The sequence below is a fragment of the Gobius niger genome, assembly GCF_951799975.1.
Source record: "Gobius niger genome assembly, chromosome: 10".
In the NCBI taxonomy this organism is placed as follows: Eukaryota; Metazoa; Chordata; class Actinopteri; order Gobiiformes; family Gobiidae; genus Gobius; species Gobius niger.
The window spans coordinates 33,735,153-33,758,261 of record NC_136861.1 but is presented as its reverse complement, the minus strand read 5'-3'; the positions used below and the strand labels follow the sequence as shown (position 1 = coordinate 33,758,261).

Below are 23,109 nucleotides of genomic sequence, written 5' to 3'. Positions count from 1 at the left end.
AAAATACAGTATCCAAACAAACCAGATTTGAAATGTTTTGCTCCTTAAAGAGGGGGTATTATTCTTTTTTCAATCCCATAGCACCAGTCTATATCACACTACAATGATGACCAAACCTTCTGTTGGTCTGTAAATGCAGTAAATCAAAATCACTGCCTTGTATAAAATGTCTCTCTCAAAATGGCTGTAGCGAATGTCTTGAAATAGGCCTCTGTCTCTTTAAGAACCTCTGACCCTTTCAGACACGCCCCCTCCACACGCTGTCTGTGGCATCAGTGGGGAGGGGGTTCTGCTGAGGAGCAGTGGTTGGTTACTCGGCTGGTGACGAAAGCTCGGAGGCGTCTCCAGGAGGTGGGGGCGTTCCTAGGAGGACTCAGGCAAACCTATCCCTAAAATGGCCGCCATCAGAGTTTTTACAGATTACTCAAAAATACGTGAATGTGCCAAGGCCATTTTACAGAAGGGAGTGCCGAGTTGTTGGTTGAGGTATTTTGGGGGTCGCGGCCTGAGAAGTTTGGGAACCCCTGTATGAGGTCGTATGTTCTGCAGTGTAGTGCAGTGGTTGAAGAAGGACTCAATATTCTTACTTGAGTAAAAGTGCAGATATAGGACCAAAAATGTACTTAAAGTAAAAGTGTCTGATACATTTTTCATTGAAGTAAAAGTACAAAAGTATGAATTGTAAGATGCACTTTAGAAGTAAAAAGTATTTCCGAGGTTAATGTGCAGGACTTTTAGTAACATAATTTGAATCAAACTAGGTCTAAACCAGATCTAAACAAGGTCTAAAGGTGTAAACCACTAAACCAAGCCATTGTAAAATAAAATAAAAATAAAAAATGTCACTTTGAAAATAAAATACGTTTACTTTTAACCCAATAAAAAAATTAGTGGAATATAAAGTACAGATACAGGCTCTAAAATGTAGTGAAGTAAAAAGTATTCATCATAAAATGTACTTAAGTAAAGTAAAAGTACCTATAATTTGTACTTTTTACTCGTACTTTCCACCGCTGGTGTAATGTAGCTACAGTTATTTATTTATTTATTTTTGTCTCGATTTCATATGAACGTAAGCTATGAGTCAAAACGCTATTCTAATCATTTTTTCCCCTTTCTTTTTACTGATTTTTATGTATTTATTCATGACTGACAAAGCTAGCGACTCTTACAGAACTACACGTCCCATGCTCCTGTGCGTGAATCGTTTGGTTCCCAGACGTTTCCGCACATGCGCAGACTGGACCCGACGACACGTTCGTGAGGAGGACAGCATGGCGGAGGACGGCGAGAGAAGCGTGAGTCCAAACACAGCTGATCCGGACCGAGGTTCGAGCAGCGAGGATGAGAGCAGCGCCGTGACCGGAGAAGGGACCGAGCAGACACCGAAAACATTCAAAGATCTGGTGGGTTTGACTCTCAACCGAGCAGCGTCACTGACGTAAACAAGAGGCGGCGGCTTTAGCATAACATAGCAGCGGTGGCACTAGCGAAGTTAGAAGAGAACGTGAGGAAAGGCTGACAAATTCTATCTGGCAGCTGTAGAAAGTGTTCCTCCTTGTTATTTTATTTGCAAAAGTAAAGTTCTGGTTGGATATACTCATGAACTGTGTGTACATTGTGATGGAACTGATCAGAAAATAAAAGTATTATTTATTTATTGAGCCTTATTTAACCAGGATAGAAAATATAACTAGTATATAACTAGTATATAACTACTATAAGTAGCAAATTCATGGATTTCCAAAGCTAACTATTACTAATATCGGTTACCTTATTGGAGGCAGTGCTTTACTGATGTTTTTTAATGAATAATTTGCCCAAGAAATACAAGCTTTATACTAGGACATGGACAGATGTGTCATAACAAATTGCAATAATTTCCTGTGAATGAATTGTAAAATAACATTAAAAAAAATGTCGTTTCAAGCATTTTGTAATGTACAAATGGCAGAGGCATTTTGAAAGTAGGGCTGAAACGATTCATCGATGACCAATCGATTATTGAAATAGTCGACAACTATTTTAGTAATCGATTAATCGTTTTCTGGTTCACACAGACTAAAGTGGAGCAAAAATGACAATGATAAAAATGTAGTATATTTGATGAAATCCTACTTTGTTTATATAGTTGCGGTCTGTGTACATTTTGTTCATTGTAAATTTCATGAGTAGAGCCTCCAACAAACATTTCCCTTTAGTTTACTCCATCAACACATCTTCAAGCAGCGCCACTTAAGCTATATGTGATTAAAAAAAATAGAAAAAATAAAATTTTCCTGCACCATTCACAGCCAAGATAGATTAAACGATTACAAAATAATCGTTAGTTACAGCCCTATTTGAAAGTGTTTTTTTTTTTTTTTTTTACCTCTTGACCGAATACATTTTCTCCAGTTCGGCTTTACCCAAATCTAAAAGCTTGACACATAAACAATGTGACACAAACAAGGATGAACACGCAACAAAATAGCAACGAAAAAGCGACCAAAAAACGCAAAACAAAAACGCACCAAGAAAGTTATAAAAATGCAACAAAAACTTAACGAGGAAGCGTCAAAAATATGACAAAGTGACGACAACGCGGCAACAATGCAAATTTTGTAGGTCTTAGCTTTCAAATGAGGCATTACACTGGCCGATAGGCTGTAAGCCCCAGTCAAGAAACTTTATTTGGGGATTTGGGTAATCCCGAACTGGAGAAAATGTGTTTGGTTAAGAGGTTAAACCAGTCAGCACCAAAGCTTGCTCTACAATACAAAAATCATTAGTATTATATTTTCTGGACCTGAGTTGGGTGTCAAAGTATTGCGTAACGTGGCTTCTGAAAATCGACCTACCAATGAGAGACTAATGCTACTTTAGTAATTCACTATGAAATAATACTCCAAGTACATCTATGGTGTTTTTCTTCTTGAGACCTATCTGGGTGCTTGCTCTGATGTGTTTTGCTGTGTTTGCTGTGTTGTTCAGGGCGTCACTGAGGTCCTGTGTGAGGCGTGTGATCAGCTGGGATGGAAGATTCCAACAAAGATCCAGATCGAAGCCATTCCAGTGGCTCTGCAAGGTAACAGTAACATAACTACACACAAGGCGCAAGCTATCGGGCTAAGTACAAGCCATCGTAGTGGATTTCTTCCACAATTTTGAGCACGCGTGTAGAGACGGATATACAGGAAGTACATGAGCAGATACGGATTATTAAATAGAAAATACATGTGGACTGCCGGTTGAAGACGGTTGTTATTAGAAATGCACCGATCCAGCTTTTTTGCTTCCGATACGATACTGGAGGTATTAGTATCTGCCGATATTCACTGATACCAAGAGACTTTCTTTTAAGAGGCTTTCTCTGAGGGAAAACTTGAACGCTCCTCTTTTCTCCAATGTGAGATCAATAAAGTCTGATCTCTTGTCATGATGTTACAGATCAATTATCAATTATATCTATTCATAAACTAATAGAAAAACATTTAACCCCTTAGCTCCCACCTGAACCGAGCACATTTTCTCCAGTTCGGCTTTACCCCAGTCCAAAAGCTTCTGGAAAAAAGCTGTGAAAATAGCAACAAAACTCAGACGAAAACAATGATGGAAATGTGACAAAAAAGTGATGAAAAATTTAGGAAAAAGTGGCAAAAATGTCACAAAATGTCAAAAAGAAATTGACAAAAAATGGACGAAAAATGACAGAAATGTCACAAAAAATGACAAAAAATGTCAAAAAATTGATTTTAAAAAAATGACAAAAATGTGATAAAAATTTGGCCAAAAAATGACAAAAATATGACAAAATGTGACAAAAAATGACAAAAACTTGATAAAAAATTTACGAAAAAATGACAAATATGTAATAACAATTTGACAAAAAAAGACAAAAAAATGTCACAAATTTGATTAAAAAATGACAAAAAAGACAAAAAAATGACAAAAATGTGATAAAAAATTGACGAAAAAATTACAAAAAAGAAAAAAAATCTGATGACGTGAGGAAAAAGATCCTCTCGGTTCAGGCGGGAGTTAAGAGGTTAACAAGGATTTTCCACACTATCCTTGGGACAGGCTATTTTACAGAAATAAAAACAACTTGCGTAAAGTGATCTGATCATTACAACTTACGCATTACAAATTATATCAGTTTTTCTTTAACAGCATTTCCTAAACTTAAATATATATAAAATATATTTTATTTTATTAGGTAACTTCAGGTATTTCTATTACAGCTTCTGACCCGGCCTTGATTAGTTGCTGTTAGCATTAGCATGCTCCAGTTAGCGTTAGCATGCTGTTGCTAGTAACATTTTGGCCGACGATCAAAAATACGTTAGCAAAGGTTAAAACTTAGCGATTGAATTCTCCAGGTTCTCAACTTTAAAATGATATTATGTGAGGTTTAGTTGGTGAAAGTTGTGTTTTCAAAGCGGTAAGAGTCAAAACTGGTATCGGTTCAGTATCGAATATTTGTAGCCGATATCCGATTTTGTATTTTTTTGCGGGCTCCGATATCCGATATGCGCATTGGATTGATACATTCCCAGTTGTGATAAATATGGCTTATAACTTACTTAACAGTTTAGGCAGTTCCCCCTTACCTTATCTCCTCCTCGATGATGAGTGAATCCCTAAATCCACATGTGTGTTTCTTTACCCCACCCTGAGTAATTCCCCTACCTTTTAACATCATAAACCATCTCCGCTGATCTCGCTCTTGGCCCCCTCCATTTCAGGCAGGGACGTTATCGGCCTGGCAGAGACGGGTTCGGGGAAGACGGGAGCGTTCGCGCTGCCCATCCTCCAGACCCTGCTGGAGTCTCCGCAGAGGCTGCACACGCTGGTCCTCACCCCCACCAGAGAGCTCGCTTTTCAGATCGCCGAGCAGTTCGAGGCCCTGGGCTCCAGCATCGGCGTCAAATGTGGTAGGTGTAAAAGAAAACCAGTGAGCCAATAAGGCTTCCGATTAAATACAAGATTGTGTTTACATGTATGTTTTTTCTTTATTTTTGCAGCTGTCGTTGTGGGAGGAATCGATATGATGTCGCAGTCTTTAGTCTTAGCCAAAAAACCTCACATTGTTATTGGTAAGTTATAATATTTATAGACCAGGGATGATGTACAGAACATTTAGGTCTAGGTCTCTGTCAGCATGAAACCCACCAAAAGAAAGACTTCTTCTTTCATCAATTTTGTTTTGTACCTCTTTCCATTCTTTAGTAATCGTCCATAGAAAATAGGTAAAATCACTCAAAATCAAAATGCTGGTTTCTGACCAAAAAGCTGAGAAAATGATTTTTTTTTAATCAAGCAAAACAGTTAGAGTAATGCTGCCACCTAGTGACTCAATAAAAGAACTACAACAAAGATTTTAAGCCCTTCCCATTGAAAAACCTAATTAACATCTGTAGACGTCATTGGCAGTCAATGAGTTAATTCGATTATGGCTAAAATCTTCAGATATTTTAATACAAAAGAAAAGAGATTAAAACCCTTTGAATTTCAGTGACAGTTTGAAAAGGCCTCATATCACAAAGTGCACGAAACAGAGAATATGATTGAATGTCTTTGAACAAAATCGCAGGAATGTAAGTTGACTAAGTGACATGAAAAACTGGAACAATCTCAAATGTTTGCAGCGACTCCTGGGCGGTTGATAGACCACTTAGAAAACACCAAAGGCTTTTCCTTACGCGCTCTCAAGTTCTTGGTCATGGATGAAGCGGACCGCATTCTCAACATGGACTTCGAGACTGAGGTGCTTTAAAATTTCAACGACAAAACCCTTGATTATTTGGTAGCAGCTGAATGAGAAATGTCTTGTGTCTTTGCAGGTGGATAAAATCTGTAAAGTAATTCCCAGAGACAGGCGAACGTTTTTGTTTTCGGCGACTATGACGAAAAAGGTAAGCCGCCTCTTCTTTTAACTTAACTCCCTTTATTTAAGGCTTTATTTTGGGACTAGTTGTGAATGCTATGTTTGCGTGACAGGTCCAAAAACTCCAGAGAGCGGCTCTAAAAGATCCAGTGAAGTGCGCCGTGTCCACCAAATACACCACAGTGGATAAACTACAGCAGTATTACATCTTCATTCCATCCAAGTACAAGGTAAGACATAAAAGTCAGATATACTTCACATGAGTGCTCTTTATTTGGACTTTCAAACCTAAAATGACTCAACATTTACATTTCCCAGCTTAATTCCTTCTTCGATTCTTTGTTGTAGGACTGCTACTTGGTGTCCATCCTGAATGAGTTGGCCGGAAACTCCTTCATGATCTTCTGCAGCACGTGTAACACTGCCCAGCGGGTGGCGCTGCTGTTAAGGAATCTGGGCATCACCGCTATTCCCCTGCACGGACAGATGGGCCAGGTACTGCCACTCTGACTTCAGCTGTTTTAGAACGCACTTTTTAGTCTTGAAAATCGGTTTTACCCAAATCTAAAAGCTTCTCGACTGGAGTTTACAACCCACAGGCCAGTGTAGCGCCTAATTTGAAAGCTAAGACCGACACCGATGTCCCATTTTGCCATTTCTTTGCCTTTTTTTTTTTACATTTTTGTCATGTTTTTGCTGTTCTTGTTGTGTTTTGTTGCTTTTTTTTATTGTGTTGTTGCTTTTCTGGCACATTTTTGTTGTGTTATTGCTGTTTGCTGTGTTTTGTTTTTGTAGTTGTTTTGTCATGTTTTTGGCGTGTTTCTTTTCAGGTTTTTGTTGCTTTTATTGAGGTTTTGTAATGTTTTTTGTTGTTGTTTTGTTTATAGCCTAAAGGCCAGTGCAGTGCCTCATTTTGAAAACTAAGACCTTGTAGTTTGTGTGAGTAAAACACAACCTCCAGGTGGTGGACAGCAGGGAACTGGTTAAACATATTTAAGTGTGAAATAGAGAATTCTTTTATTTGTTCTTGAACCAATCCTACATTGAGAGTCACCTGTTAGATTTTTCTTTTCTTCTGATAACTCTATATTTGAATCCTACTTTCTGGTAACAACGTGCATGATTTCTGTGTGTGTTTTTTTTGTCAGAATAAACGTTTGGGGGCGTTGAACAAGTTCAAGTCCAAGTCCCGCTCGGTGCTGCTGGCGACAGATGTGGCGTCTCGAGGCCTGGACATCCCTCACGTGGACTGTGTCATCAACTACGACATCCCCACGCACTCCAAGGTGTGATAGAAACACATGTCAACTTCAATATTTGTGAAGAAATACTGTACTTGATTTCATTTAGTGAATGTGTCTTGTCTCGCAGGACTATATCCACAGAGTGGGCAGAACAGCCAGAGCGGGCCGTGCTGGAAAGTCCATCACTTTTGTTACACAGTACGTTAACAGAATCTACTTATTTCATGTTAAAATGTTATTCTGACCCATATTGATCATGTTCTAAAGTTTGCAAACGTACATATCTATTACGTTCTTGTGTCACAGTGCAGCCTGTCTGACAGTAGTACCGTTGTTTTTAGCTTCATTTTGAGAGCTTAGATCGATGCTGCTCTAACGTCCTCTGCTGCTGTGTTTTCATTCATATTTCAGCACATCTGGCGCTTAAGTTATTCTCAGACTACAAGAAATACCATGGCTCTAGTGTCCAGTGTAGTTTCAGAAGCCAGAATACATGTCACACGTGGCTATTGGATTAGGGAGAATCCACAGTTAAGCAAATATATAAAGCCTAAATAAACATAAATTTGACATATTTAACATAACGCTTGCTTGTTTTGGCGATCATTGTATGATCATTGTATCCCGTTTAAACATTGAGATTAAAGCAGTACTAAGTAACTTCTTTACCTTAATAAATCCTCCCCGTAGTCCCTGTGGGGGTAATACAAGTGTTTATGGGATGATTGGAGGGTCTTTCATCTCCCCCTGGTGTCTCTGGCCAGAAAACCATGTTTGCAACTTGACTGCCACCGGACCAGAGCCACCAATACACACTAATGGAATCACGAAGAAGAAGCTAACATACTAACGGGCAAAGCTAACTGCAGGCTAACGTCACTTTAAACAGTATTTACAGCCAAGTTTGAGTGAAAAAAAATATTTCTATTGTATAATTGGATGTACAGTAACCCTCTCTCCCTTCGCCTTTCCTGTCGGCGTAGTATTTATTCTCCAAGACAATTAATAAATTAAAAAATCGTAACTTGCTACAACACCTGCAGTTGCGCTTATGGCCTCTAGGGGGAAGAGTTACTTAGCACTGCTTTAAATGTTCAGCAAAACTAAGCTTGATCCTAAAATCAGTGAACTGTGACCATGTGTGGCTGTTTTTAGAATAATCCGAAACCGTGCTCATGCTCATGCGACCTTTTGCGCCCATTGAAAGATGACTTTTAGCCCTTTAATGACTGGAAGTAAACCTGGTGGAATAATGGTGTGTGACAGGTATGACGTGGAGCTGTTCCAGAGGATAGAGAGCCTGATCGGTAAGAAGCTGCCGGCCTTCCCCACTCAGGAGGACGAGGTGATGATGCTGGTGGAGCGGGTCAGTGAAGCGCAGAGGTTTGCCCGACTGGTAAGTTCACATGCACTCATAGCTTCTTCCCTACTGCCATACGGACACTAACTTTGTTGTGCGGCCATTATTAAATGCTTCTGATTCTGATATGCATTCTATATAGGAGGAGGTGGGAGATTATATCATCGTCTGCTACATGACGATGTCAGATGTCATTTGTTTCCTCACAAGCCCCTTTGTCGTGGGTGTGCCGCAAGGATCAATCTTTGACCCTGTGTTGTTCTCCTTGTTTATGCTCCAACATGGCATGGCTTTTCACTGTTATGCCGATGACGATTAAATCTGTTTGCCTTTGAACAACCTGATCAGCAGGTTGTTCAGCCCCTCTTGGCCTGCATCAGTGATACAAAAGCATGGATGTCCCTGAATTTTGGATTTGGTCAAACTGGTTGCTTCTAATTTGGGTGTTAAAATGGATCCTGAACTGAAGTTTGACAAGCAAGTCAGTTCCTCTGTAAAGTCCAGTTTTTTTTTTAAAGAAAACTAGGAAAAAATTAAACTCATTTTGCAGGCCTGTGTGAGTTTTACTGCACTTTCCCGCTCATTCGAAATGCTTCATCTCCGCTAATAACAGGAGTTTGGAGTTGCTTTCAAAATTCTTTAATTCACTTGTATATCTCTGAATGGCCATGCTGCTGTAACAAAAATGTGACAAAAATGTGACAAAAATTCTATAAAAATGTGACAAAAATGTGACAAAAATTCGACAAAAATGTGACAAAAATTCAACAAAAATTTGACAAAAATGTGACAAAAATTCAACAAAAATTCAACAAAAATGTGACAAAAATTCAACAAAAATGTGACAAAAATTCGATAAAAATGTGACAAAAATTCAACAAAGATGTGACAAAAAGTCAACAAAAATGTGACAAAAACTCAACAATAAAATGACAAAAACGCGAGGAAAAGAGCAGTTTTGTGGGTCTTAGCTTTCAAATGAGGGGTTACACAGGCCTATAGCCAAAAAGGACAGCATGCGTTCGGTTTAGGCGGGTGTTAAGAGGTTAAATATGGTGCGGTACAGTTGAAATGGTTGTTTTGAAGATGTACAAAGTAGTTCAGAGTTGAACTGTATACACTCTAATCGGCTGACTCATTCTCTCCCTCGCAGGAAATGAAGGAACAAGGCGAGAAGCGCAAACGACCTAAAGGTGGCGACGGAGACAACGACGACACGGAGCAGGCCAGTGGCGTTCGGAAGATGGTCAAAGGTGGTCCCGGCGGAGGAGGGGGCAAGAGGGGAGGTGCGGCCTGGAGAGGGGGCCGTGGACGCTAAAGACACGCCCACAAGAGGAACAAGAGGAGGCACTGTAGTACTTTGTGCATATCCGATGGCAGAAATGGGCTCAGATTCAGATTGTAAAGTTCAATGGCAAACTGTGCCGTGACAGAGCGTGGGGGGCAGTGTGGTGAAGGTGGTGCCTCTCTCTAAAACAGACTAAATAACTACGACTGACTCTGATCCGCTGTGGACAACCGCTGTGTCCTGTAGACCCACAACACACCTGCTCGTTTTTCTTTTCTATTAAAATATCTTTGTTAAACCATTCCAGGTTTTTTGTTCTTTGTTTTTTTCAGAAATGTGGAAAACAATGCAAATCCTCAGCTTCCTCCTGTGAAGTAGCGGGCGTGTTGTGAAGTGATGTGGACGTGTGAGGTGACGTCGCGTAACCCGAGCTTTAGACACTAAAATAACAAACTAACATGAATGCGAAGTCAAGACACGAATACAGGTGAAACTTGGAAAATTAAAATATCGTTCAAAAGTATTTCTGTTATTCAACTTAAAATGTGAAGCTAATATGTGATTGACTCCTCACATGCAAAGTGACATGTCAAGCCTTTATGATTTGGATGATTATGGCTTGCGGTCCATTTTCAAAATATTCAAATTTTATGAGATTTTTAATTTGAGTTTTTTTTTTGAAGAGGGGGTATTATGCTTTTTTCAATCACATAGCACCAGTCTATATCACACTACAATGATGACCAAACCTTCTGTTGGTCTGTAAATGCAGTAAATTAGAATAACTGCCTTGTATAAAATGTCTCTCTCAAAATGGCTGTAGTGAATGTCTTGAAATAGGCCTCTGTCTCTTTAAGAACCTCTGAGCCTTTCCGACACGCCCCCTCCACACGCTGTCTGTGGCATCAGTGGGGAGGGGGTTCTGCTGAGGAGCAGTGGTTGGTTACTCGGCTGGTGACGAAAGCTCGGAGGCGTCTCCAGGAGGTGGGGGCGTTCCTAGGAGGACTCAGGCAAACCTATCCCTAAAATGGCCGCCCTCAGAGTTTTTACAGATTACTCAAAAATACGTGAATGTGCCAAGGCAACACTTCAGGCTTGTTTTTAATGAGGGAATGACATAATAACATGATGTAAAGCTTGAAAAAGTCGATTTTGCAAAATACCCCCCCTTTAACAATCTGTGAGCCATAACAATTAAAATGATAACAAATAAAGGCTATACATATCTCACTTTGCATGTGAGGAGTCAGTCATATATGAGTATCATTATTCTAATTTTCCGAGTTACACCTGTATGTGCAGAACTCAAAATGTACTCAACAATGTAGCTAGAAATCAAAGTATTTTAAGATTAGAGCCATTCAATGATAGGTTAAAGCATAGGTGTCAAACTCTGGCCCGCAATGTAATTATATTTGGCCTGTGAGGCTATACCAAATGACTCCTCGAGCTGGCCCACCGGTATTATACTTTTTTTTTTCAGATTTTGCATATCTGGACTATTAAGTTATATATTGTATAGTAATAAGTGTTGCTTATTCCATATTCAATGTTAAAGCAAATTTTGTGTGGGTCCATATTAAAAGGTTCATTTGTTCAATGGTGGCCCGCGACTTTGTTCAAGTTTTACATTTTGGCCCACTCTGTATTTGAGTTTGACACCCCTGGGTTAAAGCTTGTGTAGTACAAATTGGTTTAATGAAGAAATTAATTAACAGAAAAGCAATTTAATTAAAATAAAGTCCAAACTTGGTTTTAAAATGGCAAATTTGCTTTAAAAATGGGATCCAATGCCCCTAAAACATGAATGTCAGTCAAGCCTGTTCATTCCCCTGTGGGTTTCGTATAGTGGGCGTGTCGTGTAGTGACGTCACTTCACGTCACTACTACCCCCCAAATGTTCAGGTTGTAAATGTGTTGTCCACTGGGGGGCGCCCTTCCTCCTCCACTGGGAGTTTCTGGGGCACACACATAAAGCACACACCGCGGAGGAGAGCGGGGGCGCTGGTTCAACCCTAGCGGTCAGAACTTTTGGAAAACATGGCGACTGTAAAGTCCCGGGTTCGAGCCCGGGCAGGGTCACATTATCACAAGATTGATTAAATGTATTTTAATTGTATTTGTTTGGTTTGAAACGTAGCCTACATCTTTCTGTTGTAGTGGTGCATCACAATGTAGCTATTTTAATGTCTGTTTGTTTGTTTGTTTGTTTGTTTGTTTGTTTGTTTGTCATTATATATGAACTGTAGCTATAATCACTATTGCAACAACACATCATTACTATGGTAAAACGTACCTGTCTCACGACGGTCTAATCGCTCACGTCCCCATTAGAGAGTGAACAATCCAACACTTGGTGAATTCTGCTTCAGAATGATAGAAACTTCCTATCATTCTATCATCCTATTAGGAAGAGCCGACGTCGAAGGAGGTGATTCATCACAATGTTGATATTCTAATGTCACTTTTCCACCACTTGACAACCTCCCACTCCTGGTGCGGCTGACTTCTTTGCCTTTTTTTGGGGACTGCATTTGGGGTTTTGCTGGATACTTTTGTACATCTTTGCAGTGTTTTTGTGGAGGTTTGGTGGATTTGTTTACTTTGAGAGTCCATAATGGTCCTGAAGAAAGCAGCTTTTTAAAGGTAAACAAAGTGCTGGCTTATCAGCTAAACCCATTTGAGACTTACAAGTTTCTTCTTCTGAAACACTGAAGAGGCACCAAGAGCCCCCACACCTGCAGCACAGGGAGGTGTCTCAAGAGGAGCTACAGGAAACAAGGAAGAGACAAATGAGGAGATGGTGAAAGACTGTTGTGGGGCGGAGGGAGCTGCAGGAGGAAGAGGAAGGAGGAGCTGGAGCTGCCGGCCACTGCTGGCAGCCCCAGCTCCTACAGGTCGCCCCATGCGATACTGAGGATGGGTCAAATGCAGAGAACTCATTTCTCCACAGAGATTTCTCTACAGAGATTAATACAGTATCAGATTTAGATTTAGATTACCAGTGCAGGACACCATGCTCGGGGTGACGGGCCCAGAAGGCGGTGCACCTTTTTAGAGGATCAGAGAGACAGGGCAGCGAGCCTTGTTTCTTCCGAGTTCTTCAGTTTCCCTGACCTCCAAGTTCATGCGATCAGGTTGACACACAGAGGCAGCGCAGCCTCAGGACGGACACCTGAACACTTGTACAACAACAATAAAGCACTTTCTTTCTTACTTTCGTAATATTTTCAAGTAGATTAAGTGGGTGAAGTTTAAAAAAAAAAGTTAAAACCTTAGAAAAAAAGAGGGACGATTTTAACTAAACACAATTATTGGGATATACAACAGGCCAGGGTTTCTTAAACTTTTCACCACCTCATGAAATAGTAGTTAACCTATAGCTCAACCAGACCTGGATCAAGACCAAATCTGAACTAAACCGGGCCTAAAATACCTAAAGTGGACTAAATTGGGCGCAAAGGGTGTGTCTAAACCAGGGGTGCCCAAAGTGGGGCCCGCGGGCCAAATTTGGCCTGTTGAAACAATTCTGTTGGCCCGCCAGAGAGTGACCTACTTTTGCACTGTGTGTGGTTAATACTAAGTCTCTTCCATTCATTCTCAATGGTAAATATGGATGCAGTACACTTTTTGACCACCAGCGTCAAATTGGGGGCGCTGTTTCACTCCTTTCGCAAAGTTAAGGAAACACTGTTGTGGTGTCTTGGTATTTATCAATTACTGAGCGTTGTAGCATCAACTTTCACAGTTTTTCAATTTTTTATTGCAAAGGTTGTTACATCAACAACAGTACATGTTAAAAACTGACTTATAAAAGAATTGATGCTGAACTGACACTTTCAAAATAATCTAATGTGGCATTTTCTTTGAGTGAACGAATGAGGTAAAGTTACTATAGGCGCTGTAGATACAGGTGTTTTTTTTTTTTTGCACTAAATTATTACAATGGTTGATTTTTTTTTCTATTAAAACTAGGCTTTTGCCACAGTTACCATTTGTTTTAATATAGCATGTTATTTACATGGATAGAAACAAATGCAAATGTAGGCTATCGAAAAAAAAAAAAAAAAAGTGACTTAATAATTTTCAGTTATATGTGTTTTTCATGCTTGACACCGCCGTGTTTGGCCCGCGACTCACAGGCACTTTTTCATTTTGGCCCTCGGAGACAAAAAGTTTGGGCTCCCCTGGTCTAAACCAAAAAAAATAATTATAAAAGTAATATAAAGTCTAAATTTGCAGGTGACACACTTGGTCAAGTCAGTAAACTAGCCCAAAATTGAGGGGGAAAGGAGCCTGCAGTGTGCACACTTTATGACTAAAGCAGGCTGCTATGTCCTTATTGTTTTCAAATATTAAACTTTGGAGTCTTCTTCAACACACGACCACCTCATAACATAACTTTTTCTATCCGGTCGTGAGAGATGTGTGAACTATCCTCAGCTCCTGCTTGCCTCCAGTGTGGGTGTGTACAGCACATTTTTGGCATAGATCATGTAAAAAAAAAAAAAAAAAAAGTGAAAGCCAACATAATAACAGGATCCACTTGGCAAAGTAAGTAAGCCCATAATTAATTTGACATTAAACTGGAACTTCACTCTCCCAGAATGTTTTTGGGGTTGGGGTGGACTATGTTTCGCTCGTTCCGCAGTGGCGTATTGATCTGGCCGGTCCAGCCCGTATCTGTGGGCACTTCGTGGGCGGGAGCAGCGGTGCAGCTCGGTTTGGGTTCAGGAGGGGCAGAGCGAGGCAGCAGTGGCGCTCTGCCTGTGGTGCACTGCATACCAGAGCGGAACACATGCCTGCATTTCAATTGTGTGGAGCAGCCCCCGAGCAGCGCACAGCAGCAGCGGCAGCAGCGGCAGCAGCGGCGGCACTGGCGTTCTGGACGGAGAAGTAACGAGCAGAAACAGGCACCGTCGGACCGCTGCTTTCCCGCGCCCCGCCAGGTGAGTCTGTGTGCGCGAGGACCTGGAGGAGAGCCGCGTGGGCCAATCGTTGCACAGCGCGAGACGAGGGAGAGCTCTCGAGGACGGAGTTTGTGATGGACCACTACAACTAAAGCTGTTAGCATGTGTTATTCGGTTATTTTGCACCGTAATTTTCCTTTTCTCAACTATTTTACATAGAATGCTCGCAAAAATGACGGAATTGTTAAGTTGCTGAGTTAATAACAATTTAGCTTTTTTAAATATATATAATGCTCCGTTTTTGACACGCTATCTCTACGACCATTTAGCGAAAACCATTAACATTTAGCTACCATAAGAACATGTTTAACGCAAGCATTTTATTGATTGTATAGGCTATAACACTGCAAAGTTTAGCGCGTGCCCTCGGTCTGTTTTCATTCCGGGGGCGCACCAAATGCTCAGTCATTGAAGGCTATCGAGGCTGTGGTCATTCTGCGTGGGTTTCTGCACTTTTGCGTGATTAAGCGGTGTATTTTTGTCTGAAATCCCGTGTTTGACACAGGGGATCGTTGTGAGCGCGTGCCTTTTGCGTCCCCGTGGTCTGAGGACGCGATATAGCCTACGCACTATGCGCATTGCTGTGGTGTAGTGGGATAAGCGTAGGGTCCAGGACTTGGCTTAATAGGGATGGCACTTGCCAAATGTGTCCCACTTTATGGAGCCTAGAGCTCAGCCTCCTTTCATTGTTGGTTCTCAACTTTATTCCACTCTTCAGTACAGAAACTAAACCAGGACAAGGGGAAACAAGGCTACATCTTCACTGGGGTTAGCCCTATAAACAGTGGAGTTTAAGGACTTTAAGTTTAAGGACCCTTTAAGCACTTGTAATAATATTTCCAGCTGATCCAGAATACTTTGGCCCACTCGAATGTTACTCCAGCTTTACCGAGTTTGTTAATTGATGGGAATAAAATAGAAGACACGGAATGCACTAATAGGATTGTTACAGATGTTTTAAAATCTAAACTATTCCATGATTTCAACAGAAACACATCAGTAGATAAGTTCAGGATGTTGGCCTTCTCTAAGTACTAAGTAACTTATTTACCTTAATAAATCCTCCCCGTAGTCCCTGTGGGGGTAATACAAGTGTTTATGGGATGATTGGAGGGTCTTTCATCTCCCCCTGGTGTCTCTGGCCAGAAAACCATGTTTGCAACTTTACTGCCACCGGTCCGGAGAAAGCAATGCACACTAATGGAATCACGAAGAAGAAGCTAACATGCTAACGGGCAAAGCTAACTGCGGGCTAACGTCACTTTAAACAGTATTTACAGCCAGGTTTGAGTGAAAAAATATTTCTATTGTATAATTGGATGCATAGTAACCCTCTCTCCCTTCACCTTTCCTGTCGGCGTAGTATTTACTATCCAAGACAATTAATAAGTTAAAAAATCGTAACTTGCTACTACACCTGCAGTTGCGCTTATGGCCTCTAGGGGGAAGAGTTACTTAGTACTGCTTTAAGGAAACACATTTTAAAATCTCGCACAGGATTGAACCTGTCTCAGTGTTTCTTCATAAAAGATTTAAATTTGACTTGGTCAGTTGTGCCTTTCTGCCTGAAGAGACCCTTAGAGCATCTGTTCCTCCTTGTGTCCAATAACGAGTCGTTTCTGGAGTGATGTTAGAGATTGGCTGAATATCCCCAATTTTAAATGTGAATATATTCTGTCACTGATATTGTTAATTCTGTTTTCCTCCTTGCAAAATACCACATGCATTGTTGTAAATGGAGAGACACTCAGCCCTGTTTCAATCACTTTATGAATGATTTCAAACTGTATTTTTCCTCATTAAGACTTATCAAGTCCAGCTCCACTAAGAAAATAGTATCTGACACGTTCAAATACCTTTTATTTTAAAACTGACATGCTCCAATGTTTTATTTTTATTTTTGTGCCTTACATCTCTGTAAAGTCCCTAAAAAGGTTCACCCTTCATTTTACTCGTATTTTGTACCTCGACGAGATTTTGTATTTTGAAATTGTTAATAAAAAAAACTTTAAAAAACTTGTAATAATATTAGCTACAAAAAATGATTTATAGTGGAGGCAAATTGTGCGTTGAAATGATGACTCGAGGAAGTCCGGGTCATAACAGGTCGTTTTGAGTTTATTTTGAGATGGTAACAGGATGACAAAAGCAATATTACTATACTACTAGCCACACAACGAGTGCTAGAATTAAAATAACTGCGTAAGACTTGGGCGCTCTTGACAAATGAATGCTAAACATGTGGTGTGTGTGGCTCACTGGTTGTTAGCCTGGCCTCTCCAAACATAGGCAGACTCGGGGAAGCAGACAGGTGACTAATTGGAGGAGAACTTGATGTCAGTGGTCTTCCATGAACACAATAGCCCATTAGCTAAATATAATAGCGTGAATAAGATGCTAAAGCTCTCACACGGCTCTCTGGTGTTCATTTAGGAGAACTGTGTGATCGTAAATCTTTCTGTCATGTCTCATTGGCCTAAACAAGTGCATGACTCTCGAGTTCTGACGTTTGGTTTTGGTGACACGTCTCTACAGAAACAGCTGTGTGACATCCCATGTTTGACTATCGTCTTGGATGCATTACAACTGAAAGCCCAGCTGTGGCTCAAAAGGTCTGTTTTTTTTAATCGTTTTAACTTTTGGGGGCGGTTGAAGAGTCAAAGGTGGGTCTTAACCTCTTAATTCCCGCCTGAACCGAGAGGATCTTTTTCCTCACGTCATCAGATATTTTTTTTTCCATCATTTTTTTGTTGGGTATTCAACTCATTTTTGTAACTTTTTTGACATTTTTTTGGTCATTTTTTGTCAATTTTTTGTCGTTTTTCGTCATTTTTTTAAATCAAATTTGTGTCATTTTTTTGTCACATTTTGTCACATTTTTGTCATTTTTTGTCACATTTTTGTCACATTTTTTGTCATTTTTTGTCACATTTTTGTCATTTTTTTGTCACATTTTTTGTCATTTTTTGTCATATTTTTGTCATTTTCTTGTCACATTTTTGCTGTTTTTTCGTCATTTTTTTAAAATCAAATTAGTGTCATTTTTTGTCACATTTTTGTCATTTTTTGTCACATTTTTGTCACATTTTTGTCACATTTTTGTCATTTTTTTGTCACATTTTTTGTCATTTTTTGTCACATTTTTGTCATTTTTTTGTCACATTTTTTGTCATTTTTTGTCATTTTCTTGTCACATTTTTGTTGTTTTTTCGTCATTTTTTTAAAAATCAAATTTTTGTCATTTTTTGTCATTTTTTTGTCACATTATTGTCATTTTTTTGTCAGATTTTTTGTCATTTTTTTGTCACATTTTTTGTCATTTTTTTGTCACATTTTTGTCATTTTTTGTCACATTTTTGTCACATTTTTGTCAATTTTTTTGTCATTTTCTTGTCACATTTTTGTCATTTTTTTGTCTTTTTTTAAAAATCAAATTTGTGTCATTTTTTGTCACATTTTGTCACATTTTTGTCATTTTTTGTCACATTTTTTGTCATTTTTTTGTCACATTATTGTCATTTTTTGTCACATTTTTTGTCATTTTTTGTCACATTTTGTCACATTTTTGTCATTTTTTGTCACATTTTTGTCAAATTTTTTGTCATTTTTGTCACATTTTTGTCATTTTTTGTCACATTTTTGTCATTTTTTTGTCATATTTTTGTCATTTTCTTGTCACATTTTTGTCATTTTTTTGTCATTTTTTTTTCAATATCTTGTCTATTTCTTGTGACATTTTTGTGACATTCTTGCCACTTTTTCATCAATTTTTCGTCACTTTTTTGTCAATGTTTTCTCACTTGTTTGTCACATTTCCATAATTTTTTTCGTCCTAGTTTTGTTGCTATTTTCACAGCTTTTTTCCAGAAGCTTTTGGACTGGGGCAAAGCCAAACTGGAGAAAATGTGCTCGGTTCAGATGAGAGTTAAGAGGTTAACTGCACACTTTAGGTGAGAAATTGTACAGGTGACAAGTTGGACATTTTTTTTAAACATCCTGATTTCGGACTGCAATGCTTGAATAGTGACCAGGAGTTCGCCCTCTTGCCAAGTGCTTGGGGGGGGGGATCGATCCGGTTCTGTCCACACTGTTGTTGTGAATTCTTGGTGAAGGAGACACTTCACCCGTCTGCCTTACTTCCCCTTTTTTCCCCTTGAACCCCCCACTGTTCGCACTAGCAACGGTTTTCTGCACCAGTACTTTTTTACAATCACTTAACCAGTCAAATAACACTGTTTCTGACCTCACACCCACTGGCCAAGTTTTGGACCCATTATGAGGCAGGATTTTACAAAACAAGACCACATTTATTGACACCAAACAACAATATAGTGTCAGTGGAAAAAGCATGAGGTGCTTTTGCTACAGAATTGAAAATAAAGATAACATTTATTTGACCAGATATTGAATTGCTCTAGCTCTTTGTTGTCTAGCTACATTTCAAAAAAGTATTTTCAAATGTTTTACAGGTGCAATATGCAACTTTTGTCGAAAAAAAAAGGAAAAAAAGTTGATATTAGTGCATTTTTGACCTTTCAGTGACCCAGTGACTGTATGTGTGGTTAGCTTAGCACCTTTACTTTACCTATGATGCTTCAGTTTCACTTAGCTTTGACGAGTTCTTCAGGACCTGTCTGGTCTTCACCCGTGCCTTCAGTCACGTAAACACAGCGCAGACGGCGTTAGCATTTAGCCTCTCCCTCTCTCCACTATAGCTCCAAAACAGGTCAAGATAGAAGCTACCGAGCTCTTCCACGTTTTCCCTATTTAAATATGGTTACGTGAAGTGTTCCACTACAAAGTATAATTACACAAAATTAAACAATGTGGATTTTCTAAGAGGATAAAAGGGGGAACTATATTGTAAGGCGTAATAATACCAGGAGTAGTTCGAAATCCGCGCAGTAATCTTCACTTTACTGTGCGGTGGCCTATTCCTTTAAGATTTTTTAGGATTTCTGGTAGGTTTTTGCAATTAATGTGTACCCAACTATGGATATGGTTCAATCAGGAGTCAAAACCCAAAAAACAGTTTATCCTGGTGCGTCCTACGGGCCATTAGGGTGGTAAGTAAAGGCGCTATGCTAACCACCCAAGTGTCCGCTGGGTCAGGGAAGGGTCGAATACTTTTTTTTAACATAAAAAGTTAAATTAAAAGTTAGCCTTCCCAAAAATGAAATATCAATTTGCTTTTTGCCAGGTTAAAAATCAGGTACAGTGCCTTTAATGTAAACCCCGAAATGTACGGTACATAAAGGAACATTACTGTTTTACTGTATTACTTTATCACTGTATTGTTTGACTATTACAACAACAACATAATCCAACAAGCCTAAAACAAACTAAACTTAGAATAACTTCCTCTCTCTTGCAGGTGTCCCCATTGCCCCGTCCATCTCTAATCCCTCCCCCCCATCCCCGTCTCAAAGATGTCTCAGCGCAGCGGGCAGGAGGACCCGGAGCGGTACCTGTTCGTGGACCGGGCCGTGGTGTACAACCCGGCCACGCAGGCCGACTGGACCGCCAAGAAGCTGGTGTGGGTCCCCTCCGAGCGGCACGGCTTCGAGGCCGCCAGCATCCGGGAGGAGAAGGGGGAAGAGGTGATGGTGGAGCTGTCGGAAAACGGCAAAAAGGTGCTCGTCGGCAAAGACGACATCCAGAAGATGAACCCGCCCAAGTTCAGCAAAGTGGAGGACATGGCGGAGCTGACGTGTTTGAACGAGGCCTCGGTGCTGTACAACCTGAAGGACCGCTACTACTCCGGGCTCATCTATGTGAGTACAGGATGTGGAAGCGCACAGGGAGGTGTTGAGTGGCATTGCTGAAACAAACAAGTGTCAGTCGGGGCTAGTGGTGACATCTTAAGATAAGTCTGAAGGTAAAGTAACCAGGTAGGCCAGGGGTCGGCAAGTTTGCATCGTGGAGGGACGATTTTCATCATTGCCAAAAGTAAAGAACTATTTTCTGCAAATGCCAATGTTTTACATCAGTGTCAGGGCTTTGGGACCCACCATTACCCATGGATGGCAAGCCGAGGACCCAAACAAAACTGTGGTTTGTAGTATATAGTATAAAATATTGTATTTTCCACGCAAGTTTTTGTTGAACAAGCAGTAGATTTCCCTTTAAGACTGAAATTATGATCAAAACAACCCAATAACATTGATTTTAACAGACACAGTTAGTGTTTCCATGCAGTTTCAGATGGAAAATATTTTTAAAAATTATATATGACCAAGCAGGATGTTCTGACAGGACCCTTTTTGGTAACACTTTACATTACGGGCCGGTAAGTCCTTGGTACTTGGTACAGTGGTAATTCTAGATACTTATGGTGGTACTTACAGTGGTAAATACTACTAATAATACTGGTACTTCTAGGTACATATTGTGGTACTTACAGTGGTGTTTATGGTGGTACTTACAGTGGAAATTCTATGTACTTATGGTGGTACTTACAGTGGTAAATACTAGTAATAATAGTGGTACTTCTAGGTACTTATTGTGGTACTTAAAGGATACTATAGTGAGAATAACAAGGTATGTACTTCTAGAAACAGTGGTAACTCTTAGTAATGAAGGTTGTACTTCTTGTTTTCCCTAATGTTGTTTTATAGTCACATAATCCTAGAAATTACTTCTGTTTGTAGAAGTACCTCATTTACTACCCATGAATTGCTGCTGTAGCATCCTTGAATCACCAGCAAGTTCGATAGTAAATAGAAGTACAACCTTCATTACTAAGAGTTACCCCTGTATCTCTTAGTAATGAGAGATACAGTGGTAACTCTGTGACTCCCTAACCCTAACCCCAATTACTAGTAATTACCACTTTTAGTGCCACAATAAGTACCACTGTCATTACTAGTAATTACCACTGTAAGTACCATGGACTTACCGGCCCGTAATGTAAAGTGTTACCCATTTTTTATATACTCATACTATTTCTTGCATTTTAACAGGTATTTGATCTCTTATTTGCACAACAATATTTCTCAAAATCATCTTGGGGGCCAGAGATTCTGTGCTAGAGGGCCGGATTTGGCCCCCGGGCCTGACGTTGCCTACCCCTGAGGTAGGCGGTAGTTGCTTTCCAATACCAACTCTGAAACTGGACTTTTTTTCAGCACCAGTTCTACATTCATTTTCTGGAACCACAAAAAAGAAAGATAAGCTGTGGCTACGTATATACAGCATAGAAGACCAGTGAATGAAAGTGAATGAAAGATGATTATGGCGACGCAAACAAGGTTCCCCTCCCCCATTTCTCTTTTCTTCAGCTGAAATCTGACAATACCTGAGGCTCTGTTCGAATGATTTGGAGCAGTAATAGATGTCAACAACATTGCTACATGGGTTTATTATAGGGCTGCTCGATTATTGAAAAAATAATAATCACGATTATTTTTGTCATAATCGAAATCACGATTATTCAAACGATTATTTGTTGCCTTTAAAAAAAAGTCTATCTTTATTTTATTTATTTATTAATCAAAACACTACACTTTATGTTTTCTGGACAGTCATAAAAGTACAAATGATTTCAAGTACGCCTTGATTAAAGAGAGGTCTCTGTTTCACACCTGCCCCCTGCTGGCCGGCCCTCACACCTGCGCAAGTAAACTGAGCAGCGCGGCCTGATGACATCATCACACAGCGCCGTTGAAAAGTGAAGGGAAAATAATCCCAGCGCCGTGAAATAACGCAAGTCTGCTTTGCACAAAAATTGTTTTGAAAAAAATAAATAAATAAAAATTATAATCGATTTTTTGCGATTATGCAAATTTTGTAATTGTTTACTGTTGTAATTGAAATCGTAATCAAATTTCGATTAATTGCACAGCCCTACTTTATTATGCTTTATTATACGGCTCTTCACAACGTAAGTAGAAGCTCCGCTGATTTGAATGGGATTTCCCAACGTTCTACCGGTCATTATTTTCTGATAAAGGACCTCTGAAAAAAATAATGACGCTGCCAATGGCAACGGAGTTGGTGCTTTCATATCACTCCGCGCGTACGTAGTAGCGACACTATCTGTCCCGTCACTGAGAGAGAAGTTGGGGGAATCGCTCGTGAAGTTAGCGTGAGTCTGACTTTCAACTTACCCATAGATTCACCATCATTCCTCCAACTGCGCCTTCAACTAAGTAGCTTGGCTAGCTGCTAGCCGTGCTGCTTCTAGCCTAGCCAAACGTTGCCGAGCAACGCGCAAACTTTTGGGAACTATTTGTCGCGGAAGTCATTAAATAAACCTTTTGACCTTCATAAAAGTGTACGACGTTTATGTTGTGTGTGTTCAGTTGGCAAATGGCCGTATAAGCGGGATAATGTAAGCACCTTCAGGGCGAAACAAGACCGGTTCGCCCTGTCGGTGC

General features: G+C 39.9%; 2 protein-coding genes across 5 annotated transcripts in view; both read left to right on the top strand.

Annotated features, from left to right (window-relative positions):
* Nucleotides 1-1,244: 1,244 nt before the first annotated feature.
* Nucleotides 1,245-9,861, top strand: ddx47 (DEAD (Asp-Glu-Ala-Asp) box polypeptide 47). The gene is made up of 12 exons (XM_079565337.1): nucleotides 1,245-1,406; nucleotides 2,974-3,067; nucleotides 4,728-4,916; nucleotides 5,007-5,078; nucleotides 5,631-5,749; nucleotides 5,826-5,897; nucleotides 5,983-6,099; nucleotides 6,218-6,364; nucleotides 7,018-7,155; nucleotides 7,241-7,311; nucleotides 8,380-8,509; nucleotides 9,627-9,861. The coding sequence occupies exons 1-12, from the start codon at nucleotides 1,275-1,277 to the stop codon at nucleotides 9,789-9,791; spliced, it is 1,446 nt and encodes a 481-aa protein (XP_079421463.1). The 5' UTR covers nucleotides 1,245-1,274; the 3' UTR covers nucleotides 9,792-9,861.
* Nucleotides 9,862-14,456: 4,595 nt separating this feature from the next.
* LOC306969628 (myosin-10) overlaps nucleotides 14,457-23,109 on the top strand; it is a 93,865-nt gene continuing 85,212 nt past the window's right edge. For 3 of the 4 annotated variants that reach the window (XM_079565307.1, XM_079565306.1, XM_079565308.1), the window contains exons 1-2: nucleotides 14,457-14,710; nucleotides 20,106-20,505. In XM_079565307.1, the coding sequence (XP_079421433.1) occupies nucleotides 20,161-20,505 (345 nt within the window). In that variant the 5' untranslated portion in view covers nucleotides 14,457-14,710; nucleotides 20,106-20,160. Of the gene's footprint in view, nucleotides 14,711-20,105; nucleotides 20,506-23,109 lie in introns of those variants that run through there. The other variant, XM_079565309.1, reaches the window with a different exon arrangement.

Coding starts and splice junctions, on each gene's coding strand:
- ddx47 (XM_079565337.1), top strand. CDS start 1,275: ATGGCGGAGGACGGCGAGAGAAGCGTGAGTCCAAACACAGCTGATCCG. Junction 3,068..4,727: donor CATTCCAGTGGCTCTGCAAG/GTAACAGTAACA, acceptor CCTCCATTTCAG/GCAGGGACGTTATCGGCCTG. Junction 4,917..5,006: donor CAGCATCGGCGTCAAATGTG/GTAGGTGTAAAA, acceptor TTATTTTTGCAG/CTGTCGTTGTGGGAGGAATC.